The sequence below is a fragment of the Haliotis rufescens genome, unplaced genomic scaffold (assembly GCF_023055435.1).
Source record: "Haliotis rufescens isolate VD_foot unplaced genomic scaffold, xgHalRufe1.0.p SCAF_8, whole genome shotgun sequence".
NCBI lineage: Eukaryota > Metazoa > Mollusca > Gastropoda > Lepetellida > Haliotidae > Haliotis > Haliotis rufescens.
Genome location: NW_025964372.1, coordinates 3040315 through 3055937, shown reverse-complemented (window position 1 = coordinate 3055937; position 15623 = coordinate 3040315). Strand labels below are relative to the sequence as shown.

The 15623-nt window shown below is 47.0% G+C and overlaps 1 protein-coding gene across 4 annotated transcripts in view; it reads left to right on the top strand.

Annotated features, from left to right (window-relative positions):
* LOC124144619 (collagen alpha-1(III) chain-like) overlaps nucleotides 1-12578 on the top strand; it is a 38699-nt gene extending 26121 nt beyond the window's left edge. For 2 of the 4 annotated variants that reach the window (XM_048389568.1, XM_048389569.1), the window contains 5 exons: nucleotides 166-286; nucleotides 3211-4146; nucleotides 9253-9540; nucleotides 11256-11409; nucleotides 11815-12578. In XM_048389568.1, the coding sequence (XP_048245525.1) occupies nucleotides 166-286; nucleotides 3211-4146; nucleotides 9253-9540; nucleotides 11256-11409; nucleotides 11815-11992 (1677 nt within the window). In that variant the 3' untranslated portion in view covers nucleotides 11993-12578. The remainder of the gene's footprint in view (nucleotides 1-165; nucleotides 287-3210; nucleotides 4147-9252; nucleotides 9541-11255; nucleotides 11410-11814) is intronic. The other 2 variants (XM_048389571.1, XM_048389572.1) reach the window with 1 other exon arrangement.
* Nucleotides 12579-15623: the final 3045 nt, after the last annotated feature.

Below are 15623 nucleotides of genomic sequence, written 5' to 3'. Positions count from 1 at the left end.
TGCCAAATATTATCGTATAACACATTTTGCAGAACTGTAATATATATTTCGCCACGATATAGTTACATTGTACGTATACAGAACACAAAGTTACAACAGTATCTCGGGCGTGCGGGGATGCTTTCTCTGTATAAATATGCTGTACATCACACTGTGTCATTTCAGACATGCTACGTCTACGAGCAGTACAACCAGGACGCTTGCAGCAACCCCGATGAAGAGTTCGAGGGCTATTGTTCGTTCTGTTGTGAGGGGTCACGCTGCAACCAGGGTCTACCACCTTATGGTAAAAAGGCTCAATACCATCACGCCTTTCCTTGTGTCTTCGTCGCCGCGAATATCTGCAAGCTTGTTTCGCTGTTTTGTGTCATCGGCTCAAGAAAATCAAACATTATAATCAAAAGGCATTCACTCGACACTTCTGAACCAAATTAGAACGGGGTTTACTATGTTCACTCGTTCACGTGACGATCACATTAAACACAATCTGTGACGCTATAATTTAATCGATTTCGAAATTAAACTTGAGCTCCTAGTAACCATTGACAAATGTTTTCTAAAATTCAACCGTCATTTGTACGAAATATAAACATAGGGATATATCATATATGGATGTCAGGAGATCCGAGGATGTCAGCCGGCTGATCTCGTTCAGAGTTCATAGGGTCGGATCAAAGGTTATACTAGAGACTCCTTGTTTGCCAGTATGACCAGGATTACAAACGATTCCATGTTGTTGGTGATGGTAACCCCTTCGTTAAGTTGTTATGTACTTACTAGAGTGATTTGGTGAACTATTACAACTTGTCTAGTAATCCTCTACTGTTTGTCTGCTTGTTTGTTTGTTGTTTAACGCCGCACTCAGCAAAATTCCAGTTATATGACGGCGGTCTGTAAATAATCGAGTCTGGACCAGACAATCCAGTGATTGACATCATGAGCATCGATCGACGCAATTGGGAAACGATGACATGCATCAACCAAGTCAGCGAGCCTGACCACCCGATCCCGTTAGTCGCCTCTTACGGCAAGCATAGTCGCCTTTTACGAAAATCTTCAACACCTTATATTGCATAGTGTTTTGAAATGTTTAACCCAATGGACACGTTCATTATTTACATATCGTATTATTCCACATAGTATTGCACATAACATTTATCTATGTTACATGTATATGACGGTTACATGGACTATTTAAAACCCATTCGCGTCTGGCTCTCAAGGCATGTATAATGGTACCTTTTGTTTGTTAAGCATCTGTGTGTGTTGAAACACGTGTTCTTTTAAAGGGAAATATAACTATTTAGTCGTCTGTTCAGGTAACTAATTTTAAATATTGTTTCCTGAGTAGACTATTATTTAAACAACATTAGCTTACCTCTAGCTGAAATGTGTGGTCCTGGCAATGGCAAAGTAACCCAGACATTACAGGCATACAACTATTATTTTGTGCTTTGTGACACCAGATGTTGTAAACAACTTATACTCATGTCGTAAACAACTATTGTTGTAGGAATATGAAACCCGGATGCTAGAGAATAACTGTTTCGATTTTCAAACGAATCATATTTCATTTGGCGTAAAAGGTATCAAATTATATAAATGGATAACTTAAAATCAATGATGATGCCAGGTGTTCGCAACCCTAAATCTGTGTTCCATGAGCTTGGTTTGCGTCGCGTGAGAGCAGGACAAAACACAGGACAGAACAAGAATAAAGAATGGCTTTAAACCTATTGAAATATGTAAAAAATTAAATCTGTACAAAACAAATTAATGGCAGGCTAGGAAATGATAAAATGATAGGTAAAACTATTTGTAAAGATAAAAGTGTCTGATTCTAATATAATTGACTACTAACCTCTCTTTTCAGACGTGCACCGCCCACTCACCCGTGCACCGCCCACTCACCCGTGCACCGCTCACTCACCCGTGCACCGCCCACTCACCCGTGCACTGCCCACTCACCCGTGCACCGCCCACTCACCCGTGCACCGCCCACTCACCCGTGCACCGCCCACTCACCCGTGCACCGCTCACTCACCCGTGCACCGCTCACTCACCCGTGCACCGCCCACTCACCCGTGCACTGCCCACTCACCCGTGCACCGCCCACTCACCCGTGCACTGCCCACTCACCCGTGCACCGCCCACTCACCCGTGCACTGCCCACTCACCTTTAAATTTAGTGCAGTCAAAACGTCTGTAATTAATACATGTTGGCTGGTTGGCCCCGCACTATATGACTGCGGTCTGCAAATAATCGAGTCTGGACCAGACCGTCCAGCAATTGAAAACATGAACATCGATCCACGCAATTGAGATACGATGACATGAATCAACACAGACAGCGAGCCTGACCAGCCGATCCCGTCAGTCTTCTTTTACGACAAGCATAGTCGCCTTTTACGGCAAGCATAGGTTGCTGAAGACCTATTCTACCCCGAAACTTCACGGGTCTCTCCAGGTTGTACATTGGATGTGAGACTCATGTTTATTTGTTTGTTGTTTTACGCCGCACTCAGCAATATTCCAGCTCTATGACGGCGGTCTGTAAATAATCGAGTCTGGACCAGACAATCCAGTGATTGACATCATGAGCATCAATCCACGCTATTGGGTCAACTGATGTCAGAAATGTGACAGTGGTTGTTACGTTCAGTTTCTTCTTTAAGTGTTCGGGAATAACCGTTTTGTTAAATAGGATCCAAGTTGAATACACTAATATGCTAAATATACGTGCCCACAAAGGATTTGTCAAGTTTTATTTTGAAACAAATTTCCACACCACTCAGGGGCATGCTCAATGCGGTATTGTTACCCCGGTCACTGGAACCATGAGCTCTCAAGAATCAATCTCAGCTCCCTGGGAAGTATACAACCCAAGCTGCCTGTTAGGCACCAATACACAAAGGAACCAAAACACACGCCGAAATGCAACAGTTTTCAGCGGTTTTGTTTACATTCGTGTCACAGCGCGACCTTGCCTGATGAATTCAGAAAAAAAACGTCATTGCGAGATGAACTCTCGCTGACAACTGACAATGTTGGGATGAAGTGAAGTAGCATTTTGAGGCACATGAGGCCGCTGAAAAAAAATGTATACCTTGGCATTTGTTAAAAAGTATGACCACTAATAGTTGAGACAGGGAACGTTGGACGGCAGATCATACATGTATTCGCTAAAATGTCCATTTGTGCATTTTTTAGGGACAGTTTCGAAGAATCAAGCCGATGACGTGGATAACCGTGGAGGACCAGCTAGCAAGCCAGGAGGACCAGGTGCCATGTTAGGGGGACCAGAGAGCAGGCCAGGAGGACCGGGTGCCATGTTAGGGGGACCAGAGAGCAGGCCAGGAGGACCAGGTGCCTTGTTAGGGGGAACAGAGAGCAGACCAGGAGGACCAGGTGCCTTGTTAGGGGGACCAGAGAGCAGGCCAGGAGGACAAGGTGCCTTGTTAGGGGGACCAGAGAGCGGGCCAGGAGGACCAGGTGCCTTGTTAGGGGGACCTGAGAGCAGGCCAGAAGGACCAGGTGCCATGTTAGGGGGACCAGAGAGCAGGCCAGGAGGACCAGGTGCCTTGTTAGGGGGACCAGAGAACGGGCCAGAAGGACCAGGTGCCATGTTAGGGGGACCAGAGAGCAGGCCAGGGGGACCAGGTGCCTTGTTAGGGGGACCAGAGAGCAGGCCAGGAGGACCAGGTGCCTTGTTAGGGGGACCAGGGAGCAGGCCAGGAGGACCAGGCGGAATGTCAGGGGGGCCAGCTAACAATCCAGGAGGACCAGCTAACAATCCAGGAGGACCAGGCGGCATGTCAGGAGGACCAGCTACCAATCCAGGAGGACCAGCTACCAATCCAGGAGGACCAGCTAACAATTCAGGAGGACCAGCTAACAATCTAGGAGGGCCAGCTGCCAATCTAGGAGGACCGGCTACCAATCCAGGAGGATCAGCTAACAATCTAGGAGGACCAGGCGGCTTGTCAGGAGGACCAGCTACCAATCCAGGAGGACCAGCTAACAATCTAGAAGGACCAGCTGCTAATCCAGGAGGACCAGCTAACAATCTAGGTGGACCGGCTAACAATCCAGGAGGACTGGGCGGCATGTCAGGAGGACCAGCTACCAAGCCAGGAGGACCAGGAGGTAAGTCGGGGGGAACTAGGGGGTAAGTCAGGAGGAACCAGGAGGTTAGCCAGGAGGACCAGGACGTAAGTCAGGGGGAACCAGGCGGTAAGCCAGGAGGAACCAGGCGGTAAGTCAGGAGGACCAAGACGTAAGTCAGGGAGACCAGGAAATATATCAGGAAAACCAGGAAGTAAGTCAGGGAGACCAGGACGTAAATCAAGGATACCAGGAAGTCAGGAGGGCCAGAAAGTAAGTCAGTGGGAACCAGGCGGTAAGTCAGGAGGAACCAGGAAGTAAGTCAGCGGGAACCAGGAGGTAGGTCAGGGGGAACCAGGAAGTAAGTCAGGGAGAACCAGGAGGAAAGTCAGGGAGACCAGGAAATATATCAGGAAAACCAGGAAGTAAGTCAGGGAGACTAGGTAGTAAGTCAGGGAGACCAGGACGTAAATCAAGGATACCAGGACCTAAGTCAGGAGGGCCAGAAAGTAAGTCAGTGGGAACAAGGCGGTAAGTCAGCGGGAACCAGGCGGTAAGTCAGGAGGAACCAGGAAGTAAGTCAGGGAGAACCAGGCAGTAAGTCAGAGGGAACCAGGTGGTAAGTCAGCGGGAACCAGGCGGTAAGTCAGGAGGAACCAGGAAGTAAGTCAGGGAGAACCAGGCAGTAGATCAGGGGGAACCAGGCAGTAAGTCAGAGGGAACCAGGAGGTAGGTCAGGGGGAACCAGGCGGTAAGTCAGGGGGAACCAGGCGGTAAGTCAGGGTGACCAGGGTGTAAGTCAGGAGGAACCAGGAAGTAAGTCGGGGGAACCAGGCAGTAGATCAGGGGAACCAGACGGTCAGTCAGGGGGAACCAGGCGGTAAGTCAGGGGGATCAGACGGTAAATCAGGGGGAACCAGGCGGTTAGTCAGGGGGAACCAGGAGGTAAGTCAGGGGGAACCAGGCGGTAAGTCAGTGGGAATCAGGCGGTAAGTCAGGAGGAACCAGGAAGTAAGTCAGGGAGAACCAGGCAGTAAGTCAGAGGGAACCAGGTGGTAAGTCAGCGGGAACCAGGCGGTAAGTCAGGAGGAACCAGGAAGTAAGTCAGTGGGAACCAGGCAGTAGATCAGGGGGAACCAGGCAGTAAGTCAGGGGGAACCAGGAGGTAAGTCAGGGGGAACCAGGCAGTAGATCAGGGGGAACCAGGCAGTAAGTCAGAGGGAACCAGCAGGTAGGTCAGGGGGAACCAGGCGGTAAGTCAGGGGGAACCAGGCGGTAAGTCAGGGTGACCAGGTTGTAAGTCAGGAGGAACCACGAAGTAAGTCAGGGGGAACCAGGCAGTAGATCAGGGGGAACCAGGCAGTAAGTCAGAGGAAACCAGGAGGTAAGTCAGGGGGAACCAGGCGGTAAGTCAGGGGGGACCAGGCGGTAAGTCAAGGGGAACCAGGAGGTAAGTCAGGGGGAACCAGGCGGTAGGTCAGCGGGACCCAGGCAGTAAGTCAGGGGGAGCTAGGCAGTAAGTCAGGGGGAACCAGGCGGTAAGTCAGGAGGAACCAGCTGGTAAGTCAGGGGGAACCAGGAGGTAAGTCAGGGGGAACCAGGCGGTAAGTCAGGGGGAACCAGGCGGTAAGTCAGGAGGAACCAGGAGGTAAGTCAGGGGGAACCAGGCGGTAAGTCAGGGGGAACCAGGAGGTTAGTCAGGGGGAACCAGGCGGTAAGTCAGGGGGAACCAGGAGGTAAGTCAGGGGGAACCAGGCGGTAAGTCAGTGGGAACCAGGCGGTAAGTCAAGAGGAACCAGGAAGTAAGTCAGGGGGAACCAGGCGGTAAGTCAGGGGGAACCAGGCGGTAAGTCAGTGGGAACCAGGCGGTAAGTCAGGAGGAACCAGGAAGTAAGTCAGGGGGAACCAGGCGGTAAGTCAGGGGGAACCAGGAGGTAAGTCAGGGGGAACCAGGAGGTAAGTCAGGGGGAACCAGGAGGTAAGTCAGGGGGAACCAGGCGGTAGGTCAGCGGGACCCAGGCAGTAAGTCAGGGGGAGCCAGGCGGTAAGTCAGGGGGAACCAGGCGGTAAGTCAGGGGGAACCAGGAGGTAAGTCAGGGGGAACCAGGCGGTAAGTCAGGGGGAACCAGGAGGTAAGTCAGGGGGAACCAGGCGGTAAGTCAGGGGGAACCAGGAGGTAAGTCAGGGGGAACCAGGCGGTAAGTCAGTGGGAACAAGGCGGTAAGTCAGGGGGAACCAGGCGGTTAGTCAGGGGGAACCAGGCGGTAAGTCAGGGGGAACGAGGAGGTAAGTCAGGGGGAACGAGGAGGTAAGTCAGGGGGAACCAGGCGGTAAGTCAGGGGGAACCAGGAGGTAAGTCAGGGGGAACCAGGCGGTAAGTCAGTGGGAACCAGGCGGTAAGTCAGGAGGAACCAGGAAGTAAGTCAGGGGGAACCAGGCGGTAAGTCAGGGGGAACCAGGAGGTAAGTCAGGGGGAACCAGGCGGTAGGTTAGCGGGACCCAGGCAGTAAGTCAGGGGGAACTAGGCAGTAAGTCAGGGGGAACCAGGCGGTAAGTCAGGGGGAACCAGCCGGTAAGTCAGGGGGAACCAGGCGGTAAGTCAGTGGGAACCAGGAGGTAAGTCAGGGGGAACCAGGCGGTAAGTCAGGGGGAACCAGGAGGTAAGTCAGTGGGAACCAGGCGGTTAGTCAGGGGGAACCAGGAGGTAAGTCAGTGGGAACCAGGCGGTAAGTCAGGGGGAACCAGGCGGTAAGTCAGTGGGAACCAGGCGGTAAGTCAGGGGGAACCAGGCGGTAAGTCAGTGGGAACCAGGCAGTAAGTCAGGGGGAACCATGCGGTTAGTCAGGGGGAACCAGGCAGTAAGTCAGGAGGAACCAGGCGGTAAGTCAGATGGAACCAGGCGGTAAGTCAGGGGGAAACAGAGGGTAAGTCAGGGGGAATGAGGAGGTCAGTCAGGGGGCCCAGGTACCAATCAAGGAGGACCAGAGAGCAAGCCAGGATGACCAGGCGGTAAATCAGGGGGAACCAGGCGGTAAGTCAGGGCGACGAGGCACTTAGTCAGGGTGACGAGGTAGTAAGTCAGGGTTACCGGGCAGTATGTCAGGAGGACCAGGAAGTAAATCAGGAGGATCAGGAAGTAACTCAGGAATACAAGGACGTAAGTCAGGGTGACCAGGCGGTAAGTCAGGGTGACCAGGCAGTAGGTCAGGGGGATCCAGGCGGTAAGTCAGGGTGACCAGGCGGTAAGTCAGGGTGGCCAGGCAGTAAGTCAGGGTGACCAGGCGGTAAGTCAGGGTGACCAGGCTGTAAGTCAGGGTGACCAGGCAGTAAGTCAGGGTGACCAGGCTGTAAGACAGGGGGAACCAGGCGGTAAGTCAGGGGGAACCAGGCGGTAAGTCAGGGGGAACCAGGCGGTAAGTAAGGGGGATCCAGGCGGTAAGTCAGGGGGAACCAGGCGGTAAGTCAGGGGGAACCAGGCGGTAAGTAAGGGGGATCCAGGCGGTAAGTCAGGGGGATCCAGGCGGTAATTCAGGGGGAACCAGGCGGTAAGTCAGGGTGACCAGGCAGTAAGTCAGAGTGACCAGGCTGTAAGTCAGGGTGACCAGGCTGTAAGTCAGGGGGAACCAGGCGGTAAGTCAGGGGGATCCAGGCGGTAAGTCAGGGGGATCCAGGCGGTAATTCAGGGGGAACCAGGCGGTAAGTCAGGGTGACCAGGCAGTAAGTCAGGGTGACCAGGCAGTAAGTCAGGGGGAACCAGGCGGTTAGTCAGGAGGACCAGGCGGTAAGTCAGGGGGATCCAGGCTGTAAGTCAGGGGGAACCAGGCGGTAAGTCAGGGTGACCAGGCTGTAAGTCAGGGTTACCAGGCTGTAAGTCAGGGGGAACCAGGCTTTAAGTCAGGGGGAACCAGGCGGTTAGTCAGGAGGACCAGGCGGTAAGTCAGGGTGACCAGGAAGTAAGTCAGTGGGCCCAGAAAGTAAGTCAGGATGACCAGGGCCTGTTAAAAGCCCTGGATCACAAAGGGGACTCAAACCACTGTTGCTATACCATACCAGAGTGTTTACTTTGACGGAGGACGTTGTTAATCCCTGTTCCCTAAGTTGTTACACACTAACTGTTCAGAGTATTTGTTTGGGTATAGGGTTCAACACCCGTCCCACCAAAGCCAACTCCACCCCACCGTCTATTTGAAGCACACATGTACTAGTCATGTTAACGGTTAACAGATAAAACATAACTTTGTAACTTAGACTTCTGATTTTGTCTTGGCTGACAAAAGCACGTTGTTTCCCGACTTACTTCTAATAATTTAAAACAAAGTTAGGTACACCCACCCCTATTTTCCAAGAAGCTGTGTCTGCGCATGTCTCGTCTCCATCTGTTTGTTTGTTTTGGGAGTTCCAAAGCCCCTGCAGTTTGTAAAAAACGTCGAATAATACGAAGACTTATCTGGCCGTGCAATTGGTTTTGACTTTCACACAGACGTATTTTATACATATTACACCCTGGGCTAGGTTATGCCCTATAACAATATGTGACACATATACGCCAGATTGGCAATGGAATGCAACTGCTACCACCGACCTAACTCCTTATGTGACTTTTCCGGTGAATCTCGGTGAAACCAACATTCTAATGATAGAATAATCTGAAATGAAAAGATGATATTAAATGATGTAATCCACTGATCCACTTTCTTGCCAATGTACCAATGGAAACACGTTGGTTATCGCTGATTGAGTTGTGTGTAGGCTCAACCGCCAGGTCACTATCGAACGGCGAATTGTAGTACTTAAAGTCCCAAACTCGGTTTTCTTCAGACGAAATTGATCTTGAAATGAAAACAAATAACTGTTGATTTCACTCCATACTTTGTTTTCATGGACGTCAGATTTCAAGTTTAATATAACGCACGCCGTCAGCGAATCCTATCGGGTTTGTTGTGGTAGCGGTCGCCGATTCTCATTAGCTGTAGTTTCACTGATGCAATGCACTAATTTACATTTACATGCTCTTGGGTTTCACCAAAGTTGAAAACGTCTGAGACTTGCATCACTTCGGGCCTTCCGCCCACACGAAGCTGACAGGGCGCGTTACCTCACTCACTATTGACGTTAAGTTTAATGATCAACAAAGCTGCATTTTTACAGGATTTCCACAACCCCACCCTAACAACACTGCCACGGCAGTCCTCTCTGTAACATTGAAGTCATCGGGCGTTACATCCTCTACAGAAGTCACTGCTCCCCTAATGTCGGCTTCAACGTCATCGTCAACGTCGGCTTCAACGTCGGCCTCAACGTCGGCGTCAACGTCATCTTCAACGTTGGTTTCAACGTCATCTTCAACATCGGCTTCAACGTCATCTTCAACGCCGGCTTCCACGTCATCTTCAACGTCGGCCTCAACGCCAACGCCTACACCGGTCGCAAAGGAAGGTAAGATTTGAATCTAGCTAACGTTCTGTTCTGAAAATATCGCGACGGCTGATGTCTTAAACGGCTGTTGGTATCCCGCAAAGAGATGTGCAGAGTGACATTCCTTAACATACCGTTTTCAAGTTTTAAAAAAATCAGTAATGGTACTCTCGTGTCACTGGATTTTGTGGCTCATCGATCAGTTCATTGTCTGGTTTGTTTACAGGTTGACGTCACATGGCAGGAGTACCGTTGTGTTGCGTCAGACAATAAATACTTACTGTTTTATGCAAATTGTATGAATGGCTGGTGCTACCGGTAGGACAGGACATGCCTACCCTTTCCGCGAACACCTGGTGTCATCACTGAGTTTCAGTGGTCTATTCATTTAATATCCACAGCTGTTTGCCGTTTTCGCCAAAAGGAAACTGTTTCGACAGAAAATCCAGACTGGTCATTCTTTTGCATTGACAGTTTACTTATTATTAAACGCGAAAAGCGACAATCGCTGTGCGTTCGAATCCGAGAATCGGATTGCTGTTTATTCTTAGTTTGATGTCTCCATAATCGTTCATGGATTTCACGAAATGCTAAGCACATAAGACCTGTATGACTTCTGGTTTTCCTCCTACATAAGATATAACTCAAACAATGATCATGACCTTAACACATAACTTTGGACACATAAATAGGTTGCTCGTTACTTTATTGTGAAACAATAGGCAGGTAGAATGTAATATTTATTCTTCATTTCGATTTCTAATCCACTGCTACCTCAAATTGCAATTGTACTAAAGGTGAGGTGAGGTGAAATGGGGTTTAACGTCGCGTCCAAGATTATTGCACTTATATAGCGACGTGCATGTACGTGTGTGTGTTTGTGTGACTGCTTGTGCTAGTCCGGACTGATGCCGATTTATAGTGCTAGCTCACTGAGATACCATGCTGCAGTTTAACATGAATACTCCACTCAGACACAGTATACTGACTCCGAGCCGTCCAGTCCTTTTTTTAACCCCTTAATACCGAGCGCCAGACAGGGTAACAACAAGTACCATCTTTTAACGTCTTTTGGTATGACGCGGCCGGGGATCGAACCCCGGACCTTCCCCTCTCCGTGCGGACGCTCTACCACTAGACCACGGAGGCGGTTAGCAATTGTACTACAGAAAACAATAATGTAAACGCGTATTTGTTGCTTTTAGAAAATAAATACCTGGTTTTTTGGGTTGGTTTTTTTTGTCCCACTCGGCCATATTCCGGCTATATGACAGCGGCCTGTGATTAATGGAGTCGGGGCCAGAACCGTATGCAGCATGCAAAAAACGTACAGTGCCGAGCAAAAGAAGCATACACCCATGTTTGTTGTTGGCTAAAAACAAAATAATGAACAAAGAAATGGTAATTTGATGGTGATGTATTTTGTACGCGTACCATACTTGTCTTTTGCATTATTTCGGCGACTGTTTTCAGCCATGAAACGGTTTGATAACATTTGTAATCTTTCGGGTAATTCCAATTTTCAAGTGTATACTTTCAATTGCCCGGCAGTTAATATCTTTATACAGGGAATTTTAGGGTCGTTCGCTGATGAAATCTATTATGCAGCCAAATAAAATTATTTAGTGATGCGTTTACATCTGAACGTATCATATACTCAACAATTTTAAAGATTCTTCAGTGTAGACATTCTGACGAAATAAATGTTTTGACCAAAGTATTTTGTTTTCACGAAGGACTGAAATGTCAAGTCTGCGGGGACTTGAACGCGAAGATTCCGTGCAACCCGAGGGATATGTTTGTACCAAAGGAACAACTGTGTCCTGCAGGTCAATTCTGTATGGTTGATGTTCTACATGACGTGAATGGCGCTCAGACGACGTATAAAAGGTAACACTTCATAAATCATCAGTGTTCGTTAAAGAACCTACTTGTCTTTTTGGCCAGTCGCCATAAATTTTACGTCACTTGCTTGTCACGTCACAGTTGACCCTCTTTGCAGTCGAGTTACCACAAGAAGTAACGTGGATCACAAGATTGAAGGGAAAACCCAGACTTGCTCTGATTATGATCTTGGTTATGTCAGAAGTATTTTTGTAATTGCTCGTGTGTTTCACAAGATTGTTATACGTCAATGACCCGCATCACTTCAGACTTTCCTCACACATCACTCTGAGAGGTCATGGTACCGTTAACATACTGCTCAGAGCAGCAACAGCAGCATTATTTGGTAGATGGTTAAAATCGATGATACCCTGTCAAGTAAGCAACAATTACTTATATTTGTTTTGACAGGTGCGTGAACCAGAGGACCTGCTCCAGACAATGGTACCACCAGACTTCGGACGAGGGGAGATGCATGCAGAAACAAACTGGAAGTGTAGCCAGCATTGACTGCCATTATTGCTGTACCACTCCTGGCTGTAACACTTTTCCAAGACCTTCTATCTCCAGTCTTTATAAGCCAAAATGAAGAGCATGTCCGCCTGAAGGGATTGGGTGGTTCTTTCACTGATATATTGATCAATGTACTTCCTTTACACACCTCAACACCTGTCAAGAACACTCCGAAAATTCCAATTAACTTTATTTATAAATTACATTCCAAGACTTTCCAAAGTATCCTAACCTTGAATAATCCCATAAAAATATTTATCTAACCTAAAGGTGATTCCTATCTGAAATACGTCATTGATGTCAGTCAACCCGTTGGGTTGTCAGCGGATCCTTACAAAAGGAAAGATAGAAATGGATATGTTTTCCCCAGTAGAAAAATGCACCATTTAAAATTCGCTTTAGATGATGACCAAATGCATCCAAATCAAGGCAACGAGACAGCCAAGTAAACAGACATAGCTAGCATCAAACTATGTACAGTAATTCGCTTTGAATCACCCACAATCTCTTAAATTCACTGAACAATTTCCTATGTCCCTAATGTCTCCTTCGAGAATAAGCTGGAATATACAACCGTAACCTGTATATTTCGTTTTACCAGGTGTTACCAAATGTACGTGAATACCGTTCTGAGTGGAATGCAAATAAAATGTTTGCTTTCATTATCCACTTATGTGTGTATATTTTCACAACAATGATACACTCAATGTGCACATTAACATCATCAAGGACATATAATTAAATTGTCGTTGTGTTCATTGCAATTCCTGCATTCTGATTAGCTGAATTGGTCACGTGTTATTTCATTTCCCAAAGAATGTAAAACATTCAGTCACGCCCACCGAAGCGGACTAGTCTAATTACAACAGAATGTCGAGGAATGCCAATATCACAGTCGAGGGAATTTTCTTTCTGCTCACACTGCAAACACGAAAACGTCGTTTTTTCCGTATATGGTCATTGGACGGAAAAAACGACTTAAAATTCATTAAAATTGATTAATTGGTTAGCGTCTAGAAAGTGTCCGGAAAAGCGTCGAGTTTTTCAAGCGTAAAATGGACGGAAAAACGATGCTTTTTTCTCCGCCTTGTACAACTGTTAACGGCCAATCAGATGGCGCTGGTCCCCCGACGCACGTGATGCCCAAGGGTTCCTTTCGGAAGCATTAGGTTTCGTATTTCTGGCATGCCTTGCTCTAGTATCTGTCGCGTGCAGTGCAGCGAGGTTTGCTGATTAGTCAGTTTTAGGATATGTAACATATTAATGGAATTCAGACACGCGGCAAGAAGTCAAACCAAACTATGTTACCAAGTTTATTGAGATAACATATCTCTCCGCTATGCACATTTTCCTCTATCGGATAATGGGTTGTGTTTCATTTGGTTATAACAGTAACTAATTTTGCGTTGTGAAGTTTTCACGATATACGGCTTTTCCATAGGACGAGAGGTCGGTCACAGGACGTGTTTCACGTGACTGTATTCTTGAAATGAAGTAAACACTGACTTCTTCTACATTCCTGGGGAAAGCCCTGGGAAATCCATAGTACGAATTCATACAGAAGCGTTTTTCTCATCATTTAGAGCCTTTAATTTTGAACGTAGCGTCTTAGCATGCTCTGGGAGACATAGAGTTTGGTTTCATGCCCGTTCAAGGACACCCTCGCTACAACCCATCCTAGAGAAAAAAAAACTACTATCGTAGTGACAATCTACAGCAATCTATGAATTTACCTTAGTATCTATTTGACACATCTTTACGATCACCTTTCAACGATCGGCCAATTGATCAGTGATGACAAAGGCTTGAAATCGCCACAGGTTAATTAACAACTTCGGAAATATCTCCCGTCATGTTTATCGTGTCCGCCATTTTGACGTCTTGTACTTGATGTAAATGTATTACGACGCTCTGTCATTGTGATTGACTTACTGAGGTAGTTCTTAACAAACTTTCTCATCTTAGGAGGTTATTTTTGGGAAAACATTTCTTGTAAACAAACTAAAACAGATGTTCCTCGCTTTTGGAGGAACTATTTTATTCCGGAATGGCCTAAAGCTAATAATAAGTCAAGGCACCATCCGTTTATATGATCTGTTATTCTATGTGTTTAACGAATATGGTTTTGGGCGTTAATAAAATACACTGACGCAAGTATATTCTAATCAAATCAATTGGATAACTGAATATGCTTTATTTTACATTTTACATAACATCACTACACAAAATTTGGACAGTTGCAGTAACACACTACGGTGATCGCATTAAACACCACTTTGAACAGTATTTCAGTTGTATCACGGTGTATCAGACTGATGTGGGATAAAAATCCGAAGTGGTTCAGGCCATCCTACGGGTGTTCGCGAAAAGGTGAGCGTATACTGTCACACAGGTGGCACCCGTCACAAACACATGCAAGGACAAGTCAACTGTTCACCTGAACAAAGCACGGAAACACACAATGATGCCCGTCCTCACTATTACCGAGCATGTAAATTATATTGTCCGTCAAAAACATGGACGAGTATAAACAATATGTTCCTACAGGGAATACATGTCATACATTTGACAAAATGTATTGACTCAGAGCATTATTGTTAATCACAGCGTATAGACTCGGTATGCAGATGATCAACCATCCCATTATTGATAATCCTTCTTGAAGAGCTATGAAATCAGAAGGTGCTATAGCGCATTTTTACACTTTATCTTTTAATTGGCATGTTAGACTTCTATTTCATAACTCAGTTTTATTTGCACGGATCACTATGGAATCTTGGAAAGGACATTGTCGCGTTGACGTATTGTCGCATTGACGCCCTTACAAAAACAAGCAAAACGTGTCAAAATTAACCAAAGCGCGACAATTCGACAACGCGACATTTTGGCCATTTGTCGCATTGTCGCGTTATCGCTCTTTGACTAATCTTTTTCTATATTTTACACAAGGCCGACGATGCCGTAACGCGACATTTTCAATGTCAAAGTGTGTCTCGTTGTCGCATTGTCGCCCCACAAATGTGTATAAAAGGCGTAAAGTTCAGTTAATGTTACAGTTAGGGAGCGGTAACCAAGTTATATCTGTCGTAGAAGTTCAACCTGATATATGTACGTCTTGAACTGAAAACACAAGTCCGTAACGTTTTATTGTGAGCTCTTCTCTAAAAGTGCTTAGTGTTCAACTCCCAGTTCCAAACACGCTGTAAACATCAACAATCCACATTCCTATAGTGCAGTGATCGTCCGGAAGATCTTACTCGTGACCGTATAAGACAACCGACGAGTGCACGCCTGACCTGTGACCTCTTTACACACACACACACACACACACACACACATTACTTTAAAGTTAAATCATGTAACTAAATAGTAAATTAGAAGGATTAAATATATACACTTCCGACATTTATCGTATTTCTGTTCGTTTGGAGAGAGAAGTAGTGACAGTAGTGACTGGTATCTGATGGGTGCAAACAGGTGTCGAGTCGCTGTCTCAGATGGTTCTGATTTCGTAGCTCTAAAGATCACGACGGCGATACAGACCGTGAAGTAGTTTGTCTCTAGTGAACAAAGAACAAAGGCAGTTATTTCTAGTTTCTTACTGGCTCTCGGGGATACATTTAATATAACAATTAATGTGTGTGTGTGTGTGTGTGTGTGTGTGTGTGTGTGTGTGTGTGTGTGTGTGTGTGTTGGCGAATGATGAA